Source organism: Hemitrygon akajei, chromosome 8 (assembly GCF_048418815.1).
Source record: "Hemitrygon akajei chromosome 8, sHemAka1.3, whole genome shotgun sequence".
NCBI lineage: Eukaryota > Metazoa > Chordata > Chondrichthyes > Myliobatiformes > Dasyatidae > Hemitrygon > Hemitrygon akajei.
The window spans coordinates 152,927,723-152,946,216 of record NC_133131.1 but is presented as its reverse complement, the minus strand read 5'-3'; the positions used below and the strand labels follow the sequence as shown (position 1 = coordinate 152,946,216).

Below are 18,494 nucleotides of genomic sequence, written 5' to 3'. Positions count from 1 at the left end.
AAGCTTATTGATCAGTTTTGAAGGGATGATGGTAGTGAATGCCGAGTTCTACTCGATAAAGGGCATCCTGATGTATGCGTCTTTACTGTCCAGATGTTCCAGGGTTGAGTGAAAAGCCAATGAAATGGCATGCACTGTTGAGGCGTTGTGATGGTAGGAAAACTGGAGCAGATCCAAGTCACTTCTCAGGAAGGAGTTGATATGTTTCATCACCTGCCTCTCAAAGCACTTCATCACAGTGGTTGTAAGTGCTACTGGACGATAGTCACTGAGGCAAGTTACCACGTTCTTCTTAGGCACTGGTATAATTCAAGCCTGTCTGAAGCAGGTGGGTACCTCAGAGTGCTGAAGCGAGAGTTAAAGATATTGGTGAACATTCCAGCCATTTGATCTGCACAGGTACTTAGTACTCACTCCATCTGGGACAGATGATTTCCATGGGTTCACCCTCCGGAAGTATACCCTCAGGTCTACCTCAGAGACTGAAGTCACAGGGTCATCAGGGGCTGTGAAGGTGTCTCCATGGTTTGAACATGAAAGCGAGGACAAGAAACTAAAGGGGAAATAAGTTGGATTTACTTAATGCCTTTTACATCTTAGGCCATTCCAGAATGTTTAAACTTCTGGATTACCAGCTAGGATTCTGGACCATTGATCCAGTGAAGTCCGACATGGTGCTTGGTAATTTAAGTTTGAGGAATGAACTAAAAACAAGCATTTAGGAAAAGGCTAGTTTCAGTTACTATAACCGCAAACCACAAAATTGATATAAAATCCCAACAGATGAAGGAATGGAACACACACAAAATTCTGGAGGAACTCAGCAGCTCAGGCAGCATCTATGAAAGGAATAAATAGTCAATGTTTTGTGTAGTGACCCTTTTTCAGGATTGGAAAGAAAGAGGGATGATACCAGAATGAAAAGGTGGGGGGGGAGTGGAAGGAGGATAGCTAGAAGGTGGTAGCTGAAGCCAATTGGGTGGGAAAGGTCAAGGGCTGAAGAAGAAGGAATCTAATAGGAGAGGAGAGTGATATTTATACCGTTAGATTTGAGAGTACCCTGATGGAAAATAAGATGTTGTTCTTCCACCCTGAGGGTAGCCTCACCTTGGCAAAAGAGGAGGCCATGGACCAATATGTCAGAATCAGAATTAAAATGTTCTTCCGGGAAGGAATTAAGACCTCCTTAGCCTATAACTGACTCTAGGAGTACAAGTGTGGTAGTGTAGTAGATTCCAAAATATCTCCTCAGTTCAGGAGCATGTAAGAATGAGGAATCAATACTGGCGTTGCCAGAAACATTTGCATCCCATGAACAAATAAAAATAAAATATTGTTGTGGGATCATAGCTATAATGCAAGTGGGAAGTGCCGTTCACAAAAAAACCGGAAGCACTGCTGAGTGCAGAGGCTGGGATATTGCCTTCAGGTCTGGTGACCAAAACAGCTCTCAAAGAAACCAGAAGAAACCTCATCTTAGGTGTTAAAAGACAGCCTAGGCACAGGTCTTGCGGGGGGGGGGGGGGCACCAATGTTGAGGATGATGGGGATGGAGGAGTGACTCTCCCTCGACACTCTAAACAACTTTTATGCACACTTTGGAGGCACGCAACACATCGCCAGCCATCAAAGCTGTCCCAACCACTCCCCTGCCCCCCGGTGTGCAACCACTGTCTGCTACAGCAGCGTACATGAGAAGGTGTCCGCAGGGAGACATCCCCATAAAGCAGCTGGGCCAGACAACATCTCAGGCTGAGTACTCAGGGAAAGCCAGCTCTGTGACATCTTCAACACTCACCCAGGCTGCAGCTTCAAATCAACCACCATCATCACTGCACGGAAGAACTTTACACCTTCAGAACTAAACAACTAATCACCAGTGGCACTGATGCCAATCATCCTGAAGTATTCTGAATGGCTGATAACGGCACATATGAAAAACTCCGTCCTTGCCATATTGGATACTCACCAATATGCTTACCAACAGGACCACTTTACAACAGATGCCGTAGCATCTGTCATGTACCTGGCCCTGACACACCTAGAAAATAAGGACACTTACGTCAGAATGCTGTTTCTGCATTCAGTTTGGCATTCAACAGTATTGCCCCACAGAGCTTCGAGAACAAACTCCTACTCCTCGGTCCAAATACACTATTGTATGTGTTGGACTTCTTAACAAATAGACCTCGGACAGCCAGGATGCACAACCACTCCTCCCTTCCCATCATCCTCAAAATTGGTGCCCCCCCCCCCCCCCCAGGGCTGTGTGCTGAACCCACTGCTGTACACTCTGCTCACACATGGGTGCACGGCCAAACACCCAAGCAATCACATCATCAGGTTCTCTGGTGATACGACTGTGGTGGACCAACAATGATGCGATGGCCTACAAAGTGGACGCGGAGGAGCTCAAGTCCTGGCACCAGGCAAATAGCCTCTTCCTCAATGTCAACAAGACATAGGAGATGGTTATCGGCTTCAGGAGAACTTGTGCCACTCATACTCCACTTTCAGTCGGCAACACAGCGGAGGAAACTGAAAGCAGTTTCAAACTGCTAGGAGCGCACATCTTCACGCAGCCTCTCATGGTCTCAGAACACATCCTACACAGTCAAGAAAGCTCACCAATGCTTCTGCTTTCCGAGGAGGCTGAAGAGAGCTGGACTTTGCACATCCATACTCACAACATTCTACAGACTGGCAGTAGCGGGCATCCTCTAATGAGATGCATCACTGCCTGGCATGGAAGCTGCACTGCGGCAGACAGGAAGGCTCTACAACGGGCAGTCCAAACTACCCAACTTATCACTGGCACCAGCCTACCCATCATCAAGGACATATATACAGAAAGGTGCTGGAAAGGGAGCAACTAACATCATGAAGGACCCCAGCCACCTTATTCATGGTCTGATTTCCACTCCCACCGTGGATGAGGCTATGTAGCAACTTCGTCAGGACCACCAGACCCAAAAACAGTTACTTTCCCCAAGCAGTAAGGCCGGTCAAGACCTCCACCCACTAACTCCACCACTACTTTATTATTTCCTGTCAGTCAGCTATGTGCAGCCTAGCCTCAGTTTAAAGACAAACTATGTATATAAGGTATCTTATGTATTTATATGTATTGTACTCTTAAAATTATTACTGTGTTCTTTATCTTTTGTGGAGCTTTTTCATGTTGCATCAGACCTGGAATAGCAATTATTTTGTTCTCCCTTACACTTGTACAGGGAATAACATGAAGCAATCTTGAATCTTGAATAAAATACACACATACTCTGCCTAAAGAGGGTGAAGTTCAATCTCTTGATGTTTAACTACCGTTTCCTTTTGATAGCCACCTTGGATGTTGGAATCTGCACCAACTTATTATTCCTGTTTCTTTAGTTACTTCCCACAGGCCATCCGGCTGATCAACAGCTCTCTCCATGAACCCACCCCAGCACCACCTCTTTATCATTTCCTGTCAGACTCACCTTATGTACAGATACTCCTGTACCTAGTGTCACTTTCTGTATATTCAGATTATGTATATAAGCTAATCTTATGTATTTATATATTTTTGTTGTGTTCTTTATGCTTATTGTCCATGCTGCATCGGATTTGGAGTAAACATCATTTCAGATTGAAGGTTACATCAGCCCCTATTGTATTATCATCATTCTTCCTTATAATCCCCTTAATTTACCAATTTAGCTATTTCCTATTATACAATATGAGCTTTAAAATGGCCTGTTCTCTTGTTGGTTCCTCAATGCAGAGATGAGACAGGCCATCTCTCAAAAGTTCCATAAGCTGATCCTTCATATCATTCTTGCTCATTTTATTTGCCCTGTCTATGAAACAGATTAAAAATCTTCTATCCTTGCTAGATGCACTTCATATTTCCTGATTGATAATGTGCATTACTATTACTATTTGGTGACGTATACAACTTTCACTATTGCTTTCTGAACCTTGCTACCTTTCAACTCCACTTAAACTGATTCTACATTTTGATTTTCCAAGCTAAGACCTTCTTTATTGCCTTTATCTAATCTGTTATTATAAAGAATAATCCTTGCACTTTTCCATTTGGCCTATCTCATCTAAAAGTACCCTGGAATATTTAATTTCCAACCTTGCAACGTGTCTTTTTAATTGTACCCATTTATATTTATGCTATTAATTTGTCTGCCTTGCTATGAACATTGCATGCAGTTAGATAATGAGTCTTTAATTTTTTTCATTTTACTATTGACTTGAAAATATCTGCTCAGATCTTTTTTTCTGAAAGACGCTGGTTAAAATGGTCCATTTTGCTCCCGTGCACACTATCCTGTTTTCTGTCTAGAACTTTATAAAAGTTCCCATCCTCAGAACCCATCGCTCTCCCCTCACCATCCATCCCTGCCCCCCCCCCACACACACACACACACACATCATTTGACACCTTCTTGGGGGCTTCTAGTAGTTTGAGTGCTATGAAAACGATCAAGGATACATGAGGAGAATGTAACTAGACTGGGTCTATGCCCTCTAGATTAATAGAAGATGAAGAGATGAAAAATGCACTGTTTTCTTTACAGGGGTTCATAGTGTGGAGCGAGTGATGACTTTTATCTCCTGCTGGGAAAATATTTCTCAAATTGAATCATTGTGGGGTGGGGGGGGGGTGGGGTAGGACCAAATATGTACCAATTACGCAGGAATCCCTGATTGTGTATGTAAGCTTTTCAGTTCATAGAAAGAACACATGGAATTGTTTTTCATAAGTGACACTAATGGTGTAGCTATCTCATAAAGAAACAAATGCTATCCTAACTGAAATGGTTCCAAATGTACTTCAGAGTGACAAATCAAGTGCCATGTAATACAAAAGAGGACTTGTATGGTGAATTGGAACAACTCTCAATGTCTGAAATTGTGGAAAGCAACAAATTCAGAAGGCATTGTGATTCCAGAAAGTAGACCATGGTGTTGAAGAACTTATCACAGCACTAGATTACAGTATCAATGGAGGTAGCATTTCAGAATAGCAATGTGTTGTCCAGTGCAAATTAAAAATCTGAATGGGCTTTATGGTCATAGACTGACAGCTGAAGTCCCACATTGAAAACGAGGCCACTCGGTTAAGACCAGTTGTTTAGATCTGCTGCACAGCTGATGGAAGTCATCCACGTGAATGCCAATTTATGAAAAGGCAACACATCTTAATTTCCAGAAAAAGGATGTATTTCCTCAGCGTGCAAGAATAACACCAAGATAATGAAATAAAGCATTTTTCGTGGTGTTGTTTTCCATAGAAACGAAGTTCTCATGGTAAGGAGCCACACACATAAAGGACATTTCTGCACTATTGAAGCCAATGTGTACGATGGGACATACACTCAGTGGCCATTTTATTAGGTACACCTGTGCATCTGCTTGTTACTGCAAATTTCTAATCAGCCAATCATGTGGCAGCAACACATGATTGCTGATCATGAAAAAGCATGCAGACATGGTCAAGAGGTTCAGTTATTGTTCACACTAAACATCAAAATAGGGAAGAAATGTGATCGTAGTGACTTTGGCCATGGATTGATTGCTGGTGTTAGACGGGGTGGTTCGAGTATCTCAGAAACTGCTGATCTCCAAGGAGTTTTCATACACAAAAATATCTAGAATTTCCAGAGAATGGTGCAAAAAACAAAAAAAAATTCCAGTGAGCAGCAGTTCTGTGGGCAAAAACACCTTGTTTATAAGAGAGATCAGAGGAGAATGGCCAGACTGGTTCAAGCTGACAGGAATCTAACTCAAATCATGCATTACAACAGTGGTGTGCAGAATGCACGACCCGTTGAACCTTAAAGTGGATAGGTACAGCAGCAGAAAACCTTGCATCATTCACTATTTACTGGTGTGGTTGAGAAAATGGGGAAAACAGTTAAAGAGTCAAATGAAATGATAAAACAAATAGGTATTACCGATTAGAAAAGCTTAACAGTAAGATATCAATCAGTAAACTTCTTGCTAACATACTGCACAATTCCACATTCCACAATTATTCCTGCTGATTTACTAAGGCGTGAAAGATTCAGAGCACAGTTGTAGTTCAGTAAAATATTGTGGAGGTTAGGAGAAAAGGGCAGCTGAAAGAGAAAGGAAATTAGGATTCAAGCTATGGAGAGAAGACATTTAAATGATGTGAGCAAGTTTGCATGCTAATGTCGCCTGACAGGTAGCTGGAATGTCAGAATGATAGCTGGAGCCTGTGGTACAACGGGATGTCATGTGGAAATAGGATATACTTAGAAGTGTTTACTAAATTCCTGCAAGAAATGTGGAAGAAAATGTCAAAGACTTATGAAATAATGAGTGCATTTTGAAGTTGATCCTGTAGAGACTGTGGAAGGAATTACACAAGGATAACTAAACAGAGTCAAGCAGTTACACCTTATTCAAGATGTAAACACTATGCTAATGATATGCTCCTTAGAGAATGTCAAATGAATCTGAGTATGTTATGTCTGTCTTGAGGTGAATACATGAACCATTGACTTTTGAAAGGAGGAAATATCTTGCAAATATCCACCTTGAATTTGGAGATTGGGATAAATCAGTTCTAAACATTCCAGTAGCTTTCCATGACACTTCATGTTTCTCTATATACACTGTATTCAACGAGTCAGTGGAAAGGAATGTTTGAACACCCACGTGCTGCACATTACACATTCCAAGTTTTGAGCCAAGCTATAAATTCAAGGTAAATTATATAAATTCCAATGCATCAAACTGAACAGTTTGTTGGACCAGTTACACTATCTATTCTATTTGCTTTTCGTTCACCTTTTCCCCCCCACCCCCCGCAGTCTAGAAGCACATATGTGGTATGTTTTAACCTGTTGGCTATGGATTATGCTTTTATGAAGGTAAGGAGCAACACGCAGTCCACTGACCATCCAGGTTGTGAAACAACCAGTTATGACTTTCCCTCTGGGACCTCAGCTTGTACTGAATTAAGGCAAGAGACAGAAGTATCCTCTGACCCTAGTTGCTGTTGGGTATAAACCCCGAGCTCAATTCCTTCTAGCAGCTACTTCCTGTTTCATCTCTTCTTCTGTGTCATTATTTCTGGAATGTGGCTTTTGGTCCAGTGACTAGGTACTGCTGTTATAAATATTTACATGTTCTATTTGTGACACTGGTTTTCACATTGGCAAAACTGCTTATATTTGGTAGCCATTGTTACATCACACCTGCCCCATTTGCTCTTCTCTTGTGATTGTTCCAATGAAAAATGATACCCACTATTACATACAGTGTATGGTTCCCCTGGGACCATTCCCCTCAGCAACAAGAATATCTCTTTGGATACGACTTTGGGATATGACCCATCAGGACTCAGCAATAGCAGACAGGCCGGTGACAGTATGGCCAGCTCTGAGGCTCAGCTGGGAAGAGTAAAGTCAGCAGAGTGGTCATGATAGGAGACTTGATAGTTAGGGGTACAGACAGGAGGTTCTGTGGTTGTGAAAGGAAGCCTCCCAAGTGCTAGGGTCTAGGATGTCTCAGACCGCCTGCAGAAGATTCCCAAGAGGGAAGGTGAGCAGTCAGACGTCATGGTGTACATTGGCACCAATGAGACAGGTAGAAAGGGGATAGAGATCTTGCTCAACGAGTATAAGGTGTTAGGGAAAAGGCAGGAGAACAAGTCCTCCAAGGTAGTAATCTCTGCATTACTCCCAGTGCCATGTGCTAGTCAGGGCAGGGATAGGATGATGGTTGAAATGAATGAGTGGCTGAGGAAGTGATGCAGGGGGCAGCGTTTGAGATTTCTGGATCATTAGGATCTCCTCTAGGGAAAGTATGCCCTGTACAAATAGGATGGGTTACACCTGAACCCAAGGGGGGAGGGGGCTAACATCCTAGCTGGCAGATTTGCCAGAGCTGTTGGGGAGGGTTTAAACTAATTTGGCAGGGGTTGGGAACCAGGATGATAGGGCTGAGGATGGAGCAGTTGGTATACAAGTCAATGTAGTGTGTAATGAGACAGTGAGGATGGACGATACAGCAAAATTGCAGTCAGTGGGATGAGGGGTGAAGGGTAACATGGGGCCAAAATCGAAAAAGGTGACGAATACAGGACTGAAGATCTTATATTTCATGCACACAGTGTACAGAATAATGTAGATGATCCTGAAAGAGGAGGGGGTGTAGTGGATCTGTTGGTAAAAAATGAAATCAAGTCCTTAGAAAGAGGTGACAAAGGATCGGAAGATGTAGAATCCTTATGGGTAGAGTTAAGAAACTGAAGGGTGTTATATACAGGCCCCCAAACATTAGCCAGAATGTTGAATATACATTTCAATGGGAAATAGAAAAGGCATGTAATAAGGGCATCTCATGGGAGATTTCATTTTGCAAGTATATTGGGAAAATCAGATTGAAACTGGATCCAAAGAGAGGGAATGCCTATGGGGCAGTTTTTTAGAGCAGCTTGCGGTTGAACCCATAAGGGGAAAGGCAATTCTGGGCTGCATGTTGTGTAATGAACCAGATTTGATTATGGAGCTTAAGGTAAAGGAGCCCCTGAGAGGTGGTGATAATATGATAGAACGCACTTTGCTGTTTGAGAAGGAGAAGATAAAGTCAAACAAATCAGTATTACAGTGGGGTAAAGGGAATTACGGAGTCATGAGAGAGGAGCTGGCCAACGCTGATTGGAAGGGGTCACGAGCAGAGCTGAAGGCAGAACGGCAATGTCAGGAGTTTTCCGGGAGTTTTCCGGGGCAACTCAGAAGTCACAGGATAGACGCATTCCAAAGATGAAGTATTCTAAAGCGAGGTTGAGGTAACCATGGGTGACAAGGTAAGTCAAAGACACATGAAAGCAAAAGGGAGGGCAGATAACATATCAAAATTTAGTGGGAAGTTAGAGGATAGGGAAGCTTTTAAAAGCCAACAGAAGGTAACTAAAAGAAAGCTGTAAGGTGAGAGAAGATTAAATCTGTAGGTGCGCTACATAAAAATATTAACGAAGATACCAAAACATTTTTCAGATATGCAAAGAGTAAAAGAGGTGGAAGTGGATATCGGACCGCTGAGAAATAATGCTGGAGGGTTAATAATGGGGACAAAGAAATTGCAGACAGAAAGTATTTTGTGTCATTCTTCACCGTGGAAGACACCAGCAGTATGCAGTATGCCAGAAATTCCAATGTAAGGGGGCAGAAGTGAGCGTAGTTGCTATTACTAAGGAGAAGGAGCTTGGAAAGCTGATAGGTCTGAAGGCAGAAAAGTCACCTCGACTAGATGGACTACACCCCAGAGTTCTGAAGGAGGTTGCTGTAAAAATTGTGGAGATATTGGTAATGATCTTTCAAGAATCACCAGATTCTGGAATGTTTCTGAAGGGCTGGAAATTACAAATGTCACTCCACTCTTTAAGAAAGGAGGGAGGCAGAAGAAAGGAAATTTTAGGCCAGTTATCCTGATTTCAGTGGTTGGGAGGATGTTGGAGTCCATTATTAAGTATAAGATTTCAGGATATTTACATGCACATGATAAAGCAGGCCAAAGTTAGCATTGTTTCCTTAAGGGGAAATCTTGCTTGATATATCTGTTGAAATCCTTTGAGGAAATAATAGGCAGGATAGAGCAAGGAGAGTGCTTGGAGGATGCTTCCTTGGGTTTTCAGAAGGTGTTGACAAGATGCCGCACGTGAGGCTACTTAACAAGATAAGCGCCCATGCCATTACAGGAAAAATACTGGAAGACTAGCTGATTGGCAGGAGGCAAAGAGTTGGAATAAAGGGGGCCTGTTCTGGTTGACTGCCATTGACAACTGGTGTGCCGCTGGGATTGGTATTGGGATCACTTTTTGTCATGTTATATATCAATGATTTGGATGACAGAATTGATGGCTTTGTGGCCAAGTTTGCAGATGATACGAAGATAGGTGGAGGGGCAGGTAGTTTTGAGGAAGCAGGGAGTCTGCAGAAGGAGTTTGATGGGAAAATGGGCAAAGAAGTGGCAGATAGAATATAGAGTTGGGAATTGTATGGTCACACACTTTGGTAGAAGGAATAAAAGCATGGACTATTTTCTGAATGGGAAGAAAATTCAAGAATCAGAGGTGCAAAGGGAATTGGGAGTCCTTGTGTAGGATTCCCTAAAGGTTAACTTCTAGGTTGAGTCAGTGGTAAGGAAGATAAATGCAATGTTAGCATTCATTTTGAGAGAACTAGAATATAAGAGTAAGGATGAGATGCTATGTCTTAATGAGGCACTGGTCAGACTACATCTGGAGTACTGCGAGCTGTTTTGGGCCCCTTATCTTAAAAAAGATATGCTGGCATTGGAGAGAATCTAGAGGAGGTTCACGAGAATGATTTTGGGAATGAAAGAGTTATCATATGAGGACAGGCTCTGGGCCTGTCCTCTCTGGGGTTTAGAAGAACCTGAGGGGAGATCTCATTGAAACCTATTGACTATTGAAAAGTCTAGACAGAGTGGATGTGGAGAGGATGTTTCCTATCGTTATTGAGTGTAGGACCAGAGGGCACAGCTTCAAAATAGAGAGAGGGTGGTGAATCTGTAGAATTCTCTGCCACAGACTTTGTGGATGGAAAGTCATTGAGTATATTTAAAGCAGAGGTTGACAGGATATTGGTTAGTCAGGGCATCAGAGTTTACAGGGAGGAGGCAGGTGAATGCAGTTGAGAGGGATAATAAATCGGCCATGATGGAATGGTGGTGCAGACTCAATGGGCCGAGTGGCCTAATTCTGCTCCTGCGTCTTATGGTCTTATTACCACTGCAGATGGCATTTTGCCAACTAATGAAAGTGGAAATTAATCCAGCTCTTAGGATTAGTCTCTGTCTGAAGAAACAGCAACATAGAAACATCAGTTTAACACCTAATAAAATTTTTAAAAGTGTTCATTTCTAACTTAAGAGACAGAAATATCCTATTATGGTACCAGCCTAGCAGCAGCCCCTCTGTACCTGGTATCTGACAAGCTGGAGTGAGATTGCCAACTAGTTCTGTTATTCTGCCTTACTATTTTAACTTTAGCCATCAACAGCTCCATTTGCAGCCAGTTAGATCTTTTGCTCTTATACTGAGCCTATTATACTGAGTGACATTCACATAGCAAAGGATCATCCCTTTGCTAAGGCTCAGCAGTGCTTAAACTGATGAGAAAAACTGGTTGTATTCAATCTCTATGGAGCTCTCTGAGTGACCCTGTCAATATCTGTCTTCAGGAAGACCAGCATATTATTTCCATCAATTCTTACTATCCTGACACTGATCTCATTTTTAACTCTGGGTCTAATAATTGATGGACAGCCACAAAGCCTTTAGAAGTAATGGGCCATGAGTTTGTTTTAGCTTAATTCATGTTGTCTTTTATTTACTGGATTGATGGGAATGTATCAATTAACTAATGGAAAAGAAACAAAGCTTAAGGAAAGCATGAGGAAAGACACTTCATTTCTCAAATACTCAGTTTACAGCTTTTGGGACTTAACATTGAGCTCAACAACTTAGAAGAGAATTGCTGCTGCTATTTCATGTTAATTATTCTGTTTCAATCACGTGAGTTTCTCTGGACCCATCTTTCATTTCTTTTCTTGTCCCTTACCACCCATTTCCAAACATCCTCATTATGGGTATTTCCTCTCACCCACTTCCTGCCATTTATTATCGATGCACCATAGAAAGCACCCTACCAGGGTGCATAACAACACACACAAAATGCTAGAGCAACTCATCAGATCAGGCAGCATCCACAGAAAGGAATGAAGAGTTGACCATCCCAATGAAGGCTCTCTGCCTGAATCGTCAACTCTTTATTCCTTCCCATAGATGGTGCCAGACCTGCTGAGTTCCTCCAACAATTTGTGTGTGTTGCACTGGATTTCCAGCATCTGCGGAATCGCTTGTGCTTAGAATGCACAACACCTTTGTATGGCAACTGCTCTGTACGTGACTGCAAGAAACTGCACAGAGTGGTGGGCACCATTCAGCATATTACAGAAATCAACCTCCCCTCAATGTACTCCATGAGACCATAAGGCACAGGAGCAAAATTAGGCTATTTAGCCCATCAGGTCTGCTCCACTATTTCATCATGGCTCATCCATTTCCCTTTCAGCCCCAGTCCCTTGCCTTCTCCCCTTAGGGATATTGGACCATGGGAGAGGTTCCATGACTGGAAAAGTGGTTTCACTGAAGGTGAGAAGTACACAAGAAGATAAATGGTTGAGAAGTGTAGGCAGAAACATGTTGTTTCCAATAGCGGTTGGCTCGAAGAATTTAAAGACCGTAAGATAAAGGAGCAGAATTAGGCCATTTGGCCCATTGAGTCTGCTCCACCATCTTAGCTGATCTATCATCCCTCTCAGATCCAATCTCCTGCCTTCTCCATTATTCATGCCTGGAATAATCAAGAATCTACCATCCTCTGCCTTAAATATACCCAATGACTTGGCCTCCACGGCTGCCTGGGGCAATGAATTCCACAGATTCACCACTCTCTGGGTAAAGATGTTCCTCCTCATCTCCACTCTAAGAGGTGGCCCCCTATTTTGAGGCTGTGTTCTCTGTTCTTAAGCTTCCCTACCACAGGAAACATTCTCTTCATATCCACTCTATCGAGGCCCTTCAATTTTTGATAGTTTTCAACGAGGTCACCTCTCATTCTTCTGAATTCCAGTGAGTACAGACCCAGAGCCGTCAAATGCTTTTCATGTGACAGCCTTTCAATCCTGAAATCATTCCCGTGAACCTCCTTTGAACCCTCTCCAATGTCAGCACATCCTTTCTTAGGTAAGGAGCCCAAAACTGTTCACAATACTCCAAGTGAGGCCTCACCAGTGCTTAAAGAGCCTCGACATTACATCCTTGCTTTTATATTCTAGTCCTCTTGAAATGAATGCTGACATTGCATTTGCCTTCTTTACCACTGACTAAAGCTGCAATTTAATCTTTAGGGAATCCTGCACAAGACCTCCAAGTGCCTTTGCTTCTCAGGTTTTTGAATTTTCTCTCCATTCAGAAAATAGTTCATACTTTTATTTCTTCTACCAAGGTGCATGACTTCCTGCCACTTCTTTGCCCATTCTCTTAATCTAAGTCCCTCTGTAGCCTATTTCCTCAAAACTACTTCCCCCTTCACCTATCTTTGTATCGTCCACAAACTTGGCCATTAATCCATCGTCTAAATCTTTGATATATAACGTAAAAAGAAGCAGTCCCAACAAAGACCCCTGTGTAACCCCACTAGTCACCCTCAGCCAACCAGAAATGACTTGCTTTATTCCCACTCTTTGCCTCCTGCCAATCAGTCATTGCTTTATCTATGCTAGTATCTTTCCTTCATGCCATGGGCCCTTAACATGTTAAGTGGCCATACGTGTGGCATCTTGTCAAAGGCCTTCTGAAAATCCAAGCACACAATGTCCACCAAATCTCCATTGTCCGTCCTGCTAATTATTTCTTCAAAGAATTCCAACAGATTTGTCAGGCAAGATTTTCCCTTAAGGAAACTGTGCTGACCACAGCCTATTTTATTATGTGCCTCCAAGTCCCAAAACCACATCCTTAACAATCAACTCCAACATCTTTCTAACCACTGAGGTCATACTAACTAGCCAATAATTCCCTTTCTTCTGCTTCTCTCCCTTCTTGAAGAGTGGAGTGACTTTTGCAATTTTCCAGTCCTCCAAAACCATGCCAGAATCCATTAATTGTTGAAAGATCATTAATAATGCCTCCACAATCTCTTCAGCCATCTCTTTCAGAACCCTGTGGAGTACATCATCTGGTCCAGGTGATTTACATATCTACTTTCAGACCTTTCAGTTTCCCAAGCTCCTTCTCCCTAGTAATGGCAATTTCACGCACTTCTGCCCTCCTAAAACTCTCAAACGTCTGGCATACTGCTAGTGTCTTCCATAGTGAAGACAGATGTAAAATACTCATTCAGTTTTTTTGCCATTTCCTTGTCCCCCAGTACTACCTCTCCAGCAACATTTTCCAGCGTTGATATCTACTCTTGCCTCTCTTTTACACTTTGTATATAAGAATAAACTTTTTGTATTCTCTTAAATATTATTGGCTAACTTACTTTCATATTCCATCTTCTCTGACTTTCTGAATTTTTTAGTTGCCTTCTGTTCATTTTTAAAAACTTTCCAATCCATTAAGTTCCCTCCAATTTTTGTTCTATTCTATGCCCTGTCTTTGGCTTCTAAGTTGGGGGTGATTTCTCTTGTCAGCCATGGTTGCCTCATCCTCCCTTTAGAATTCATCTTTAGGAACTTTATGAATTGCTCCCAGAAACTCTGGCCTTTGTTGCTCACTACTGTTCTCTTTCAATCCATTTTGGCCAGCTCCTCTCTCAAGCCTGAAAGAGATTTTATTCCACTGTAATTTGATTTTAACTTCTCCTTCTTAAACTGGTGAATTCTATCATAGAACGATCACTGACTCCTAAAGGTTCCTTTGCTTTAAGCTCTTTTAATTAATACCGGTTTATTGCAGAACACCCAATCCAGAATAGCTGATCTGCAAGTGGCCACAACTACGAGCTGCTCTAAAAACATCTTAGAAACATAGAAAACCTACAGCGCAATACAGGCCCTTCGGTCCACAAAGCTGTGCTGTACATGTCCTTACCTTAGAAATTACCTAGGGTTACCCATAGCCATTCTATTTTTCTAAGCTCCATGTACCTATCCAGGAGTTTCTTAAAAGACCCTATCTTTTCCGCCTCCATCACCATCGCCGGCAGCCCATTCCATGAACTCACCACTCTCTGTGTCAAGAACTTATCCCTGACATTTCCTCTGTACCTACTTCCAAGCACGTTAAAACTATGCCCTCTCATGCTAGCCATTTCAGCCCTGGGAAAAAGCCTCTGACTATCCACACAATCAATGCCTCTGATTATCTTGTACGCCTCTATCAGGTCACCATTCATCCTCCGTCGCTCCAAGGAGAAAAGGCCAAGTTCACTCAACCTATTCTCATAAGTCATGCTCCCCAATCCAGACAACATCCTTGTAAATCTCCTATGCACCCTTTCTATGGTTTCCACATCCTTCCTGTAGTGAGGCGACCAGAACTGAGCACAGTACTCCAAGTGGGGTCTGACCAGGGTCCTATATAGCTACAATTTTACCTCTCTCCTCTTAAACTCAGTCCCACGATTGATGAAGGCCAATGCACAGTATGCTTTCTTAACCACAGAGTCAACCTGGACCTGAAGCACTTGCTTTATTTCACACTCCATTTATGTCGCAGGATCTTTTAGAGGAAGTGAAGCTGGGACCTTCAACCCAACAGGGAACAGGGCAAGAGCGCACCGTCAGCTCCTACTGTAGTTCAATATCAAATGAAGTCTCAGAGATTAAGTTTCCATCAACTCTGAGCAGTTTCTTTTTCTTGGGCACATGGTAAAGAAGCAGTTAGCATAATGCTATTATGGTGCTAGCAACCCGGGTTCAACTCCTGCCACTGTAAGGAGTAGGTACATTCTCCCTGAGACCACATGGTGCTCTGCTTTCCTCTCACATGCCAATGGCATATGGGTTCATAGGCTAATTGTTTACGTGGGTGTAATTGGGAAGCAGGGGCTTGTAGACCCAGTAGGTCCTGTTACTTTGCAAAGTGGAAAAACAACTAAATTATTCACTGTTATGATTAATGCTGCCCACTCCTAATTAATCCTAAATTAAGTCTCTTGCCGGTCTTCTGTTAAGAGAAACCCAGACTGCCGTGAGAGTTGAGTCACATGTAGGCTCGATGAGTAATGACACACATTTCCTTCCATGAAGCCATAAAAATCCCATTAGTCTTTAACAACAATCCAGTAATTTCATATTCATCATTTTTGAGACAAGCTTTTTAACATTCCAGATGGTATTAATTACTTTAATATAAAATTCTACCTGCAACAACAGGATTTGAACTAGCATCTAATTTGGTTACCCATGCCCCTTGTTAAAGGTCAAGTAATTTATTGGGGCTAGATATATCCGGTATAAGTAACTTATACTCTACCATTCTGGGCTGTGTCAAGGCAGGGGTTTTAAGTTCAAAGTTCAAAGTAAATTTATTATCAAAGTACATATATATCACCATATACAACACTGAGATTCATTTTCTTTATGGGCATACTCAATAAATTTGTTGAATAATAAGCACAACGGAATCAATGAAAGACATACCAGCTTGAGAGTTCAACCAGTGTGCAAAAGACAACTACACAAATACAAAAGCAAGAAATAATAATCATAAATAAATAAGCAATAAATAGAGAGCATGAGATGAAGAGTCTTAGAAAGTGAGTCTACAGGTTGTGGGAACATTTCGATGATGGTGTAAGTGAAGTTGAGTAAAGTTGCTTAAGAGCATGACGGTTAAGGAGTAATAACTGTTCCCTATCCCCTCCCTGCTTCCCCTCCCCCACCCCTTGATCTTTCCTCTGACTGGTTTTTCACCTGGCACCTACCAGCTTTCTCCTTCGCACCCTCCCCCCACCTTCTTTAAAGAGCCCCTGCCCCCTCCCTCTTCAGTCCTGACGAAGGGTCTCAGCCTGAAACGTTGACTGTTCGTTTCCACGGATGCTGCCCAACCTGCTGAGTTCCTCCAGCGTTTTGTACGTGTTGCTTTGACCACAGCATCTGCAGTGTACTTTGAGTTTATTAGGAAAAGCTCTTCCCCTCTTTCATCAGATTTCTGAACAGTCCATGAATCCGTAAACACTTCCTTGCTATTTGTCTTTTGAATATTAATTTATTTTTTATAACTTATTGTAATTGTCATGTGTTGCACTATACTGTTGCTATGGAATTACACATTTAATGACATATCAGTGATAATAAGCCTGTTTCTGAAAGTCTCTGATGGAATTCCTGTTGCCTTTTATGGTATGGGGATTAATATTACTGTAAACACCTGGCCAGTCCAGAATAAAACAAACTAAGGCACCTAGCCCTGTGGTTGGTATACTTGCCTTTGAGTTGTAATATTGTGAAATAAAGACCCATTCTCAAGTCCATAGTATATAACCTTGTTTGACAGTGCAGCGTAGAGGCTGTGTTGTATTGTTGGAGCTGTTGCATTATGGGTATCATGTTAATCTGAAGCCCACTCTTCCTCCTAAGTGGATGCAAAAGGTCTTCAAAAAACCAAAAAAAGAACCCAATTGCCTGCAATAAACTATGATCATTTAAATACAAGTCTTCCTTTCCCTAGTTACAAGGATCAATTACATTTGCTTGTGAGAGGCTGAACACACCTTTTCTTTTCTTCTTAACCTGATAGGTGTTAACTAATTAACTAAATAAATACAAGTAGTAAAAAAGAAAAAGCTGTCACGCGCGCGCGCATGTGTGTGTGTGTGTGTGTGTGTGTGTGTGTGTGTGAGAGAGAGAGAGATATGGGGGAGAGAGGAGGAGAGACAGGGAGATCATGAAAGACATAGAGAGAGGAATGAAGAGATCAGATAGACAGAGAGACAGATAGACAAAGACAGATGGATAGATAGATATATTGGATAGATAGACAGATAGAGATGGATAGATGGACTGATTGATTTCCTTATATGATACTCTGCTCAGATCAAGAGCAAAGTTTGGAACTTAAGCAGAAACCTGACAGCAGTCAATCATTTTTTTTCTTTACCACAGTTCATACTCACTGAACGTCATCCAAGTAGACTCTCAGAATAATCCATATAATTAAGATGAAAATTGGCATACCTGCAGAAGATACCATCCATTGAATTAAGGTCGAAATAGGTTGAAGACGGATTTCATCTGTTGACAATGTTTTCTAATCATTTCAGAAAATGACTTACCCCAGCCGATCAGCATGTAGACTACAAAATATTTGTTTTCAGAGAAAAAGACCATGAGCAGTGTGTGCAGGTACAAACCTTCCACCATCAACCAGTAGAAGTTTGCTGTGATGAAGTAATTGAAAAAAACCAGAATAATCTTACAGCCAACCTATAATGAAACAGATAGGTATCACACTGAGCTGCAATCAGAAAAAGATACTTTTTAAACATGTATAATTAAAATTACATTGTGCATGCTGGAAATGGCATGCTTCTTAAGTCAGGCCACATCATGGAGAGAGATAAAAAGAGTTATAACTTCGTCTCAAAGACCCAGAACTGCTGCTAACAGAGCACCTGTCTCACGGTTCCATTCGAACTTCTGCTCTGCAGTTTGTTTGTTCTCACTGTAAACTTTTTGGTTTCCTCCAATTGCTCTGGTTTCTTTCGGAGCGATAGAGAAGTATAGGTAGGTGGATTGCTTTTTAATGAGAATCTTACTGGTATTCCACAGGAGTACCATGGAGGCTCCAAGGGTAGTCATAGCCGAAGGGTGGTAGTGGGGACCAGCTCCCACTGCTAAACAAATGCTTTTCATGGTGTGCGTCTCAAACAGCCTCTGACAACCAAGACCAACTCTTGGCCTTCACGTGTGGCATGGTTCTTATGCCC

The 18,494-nt window shown here is 42.1% G+C and overlaps 1 protein-coding gene across 3 annotated transcripts in view; it reads right to left on the bottom strand.

The window, feature by feature from the left end:
• LOC140732348 (vasoactive intestinal polypeptide receptor 2-like) overlaps positions 1–18,494 on the bottom strand; it is a 152,019-nt gene that overhangs the window by 16,843 nt on the left and 116,682 nt on the right. For all 3 annotated transcript variants that reach the window (XM_073054860.1, XM_073054862.1, XM_073054859.1), the window contains 2 exons: positions 17,841–17,991; positions 17,682–17,742 (listed from right to left, as the gene is read on the bottom strand). In XM_073054860.1, coding sequence (XP_072910961.1) covers positions 17,682–17,742; positions 17,841–17,991 — 212 coding nt within the window. The remainder of the gene's footprint in view (positions 1–17,681; positions 17,743–17,840; positions 17,992–18,494) is intronic.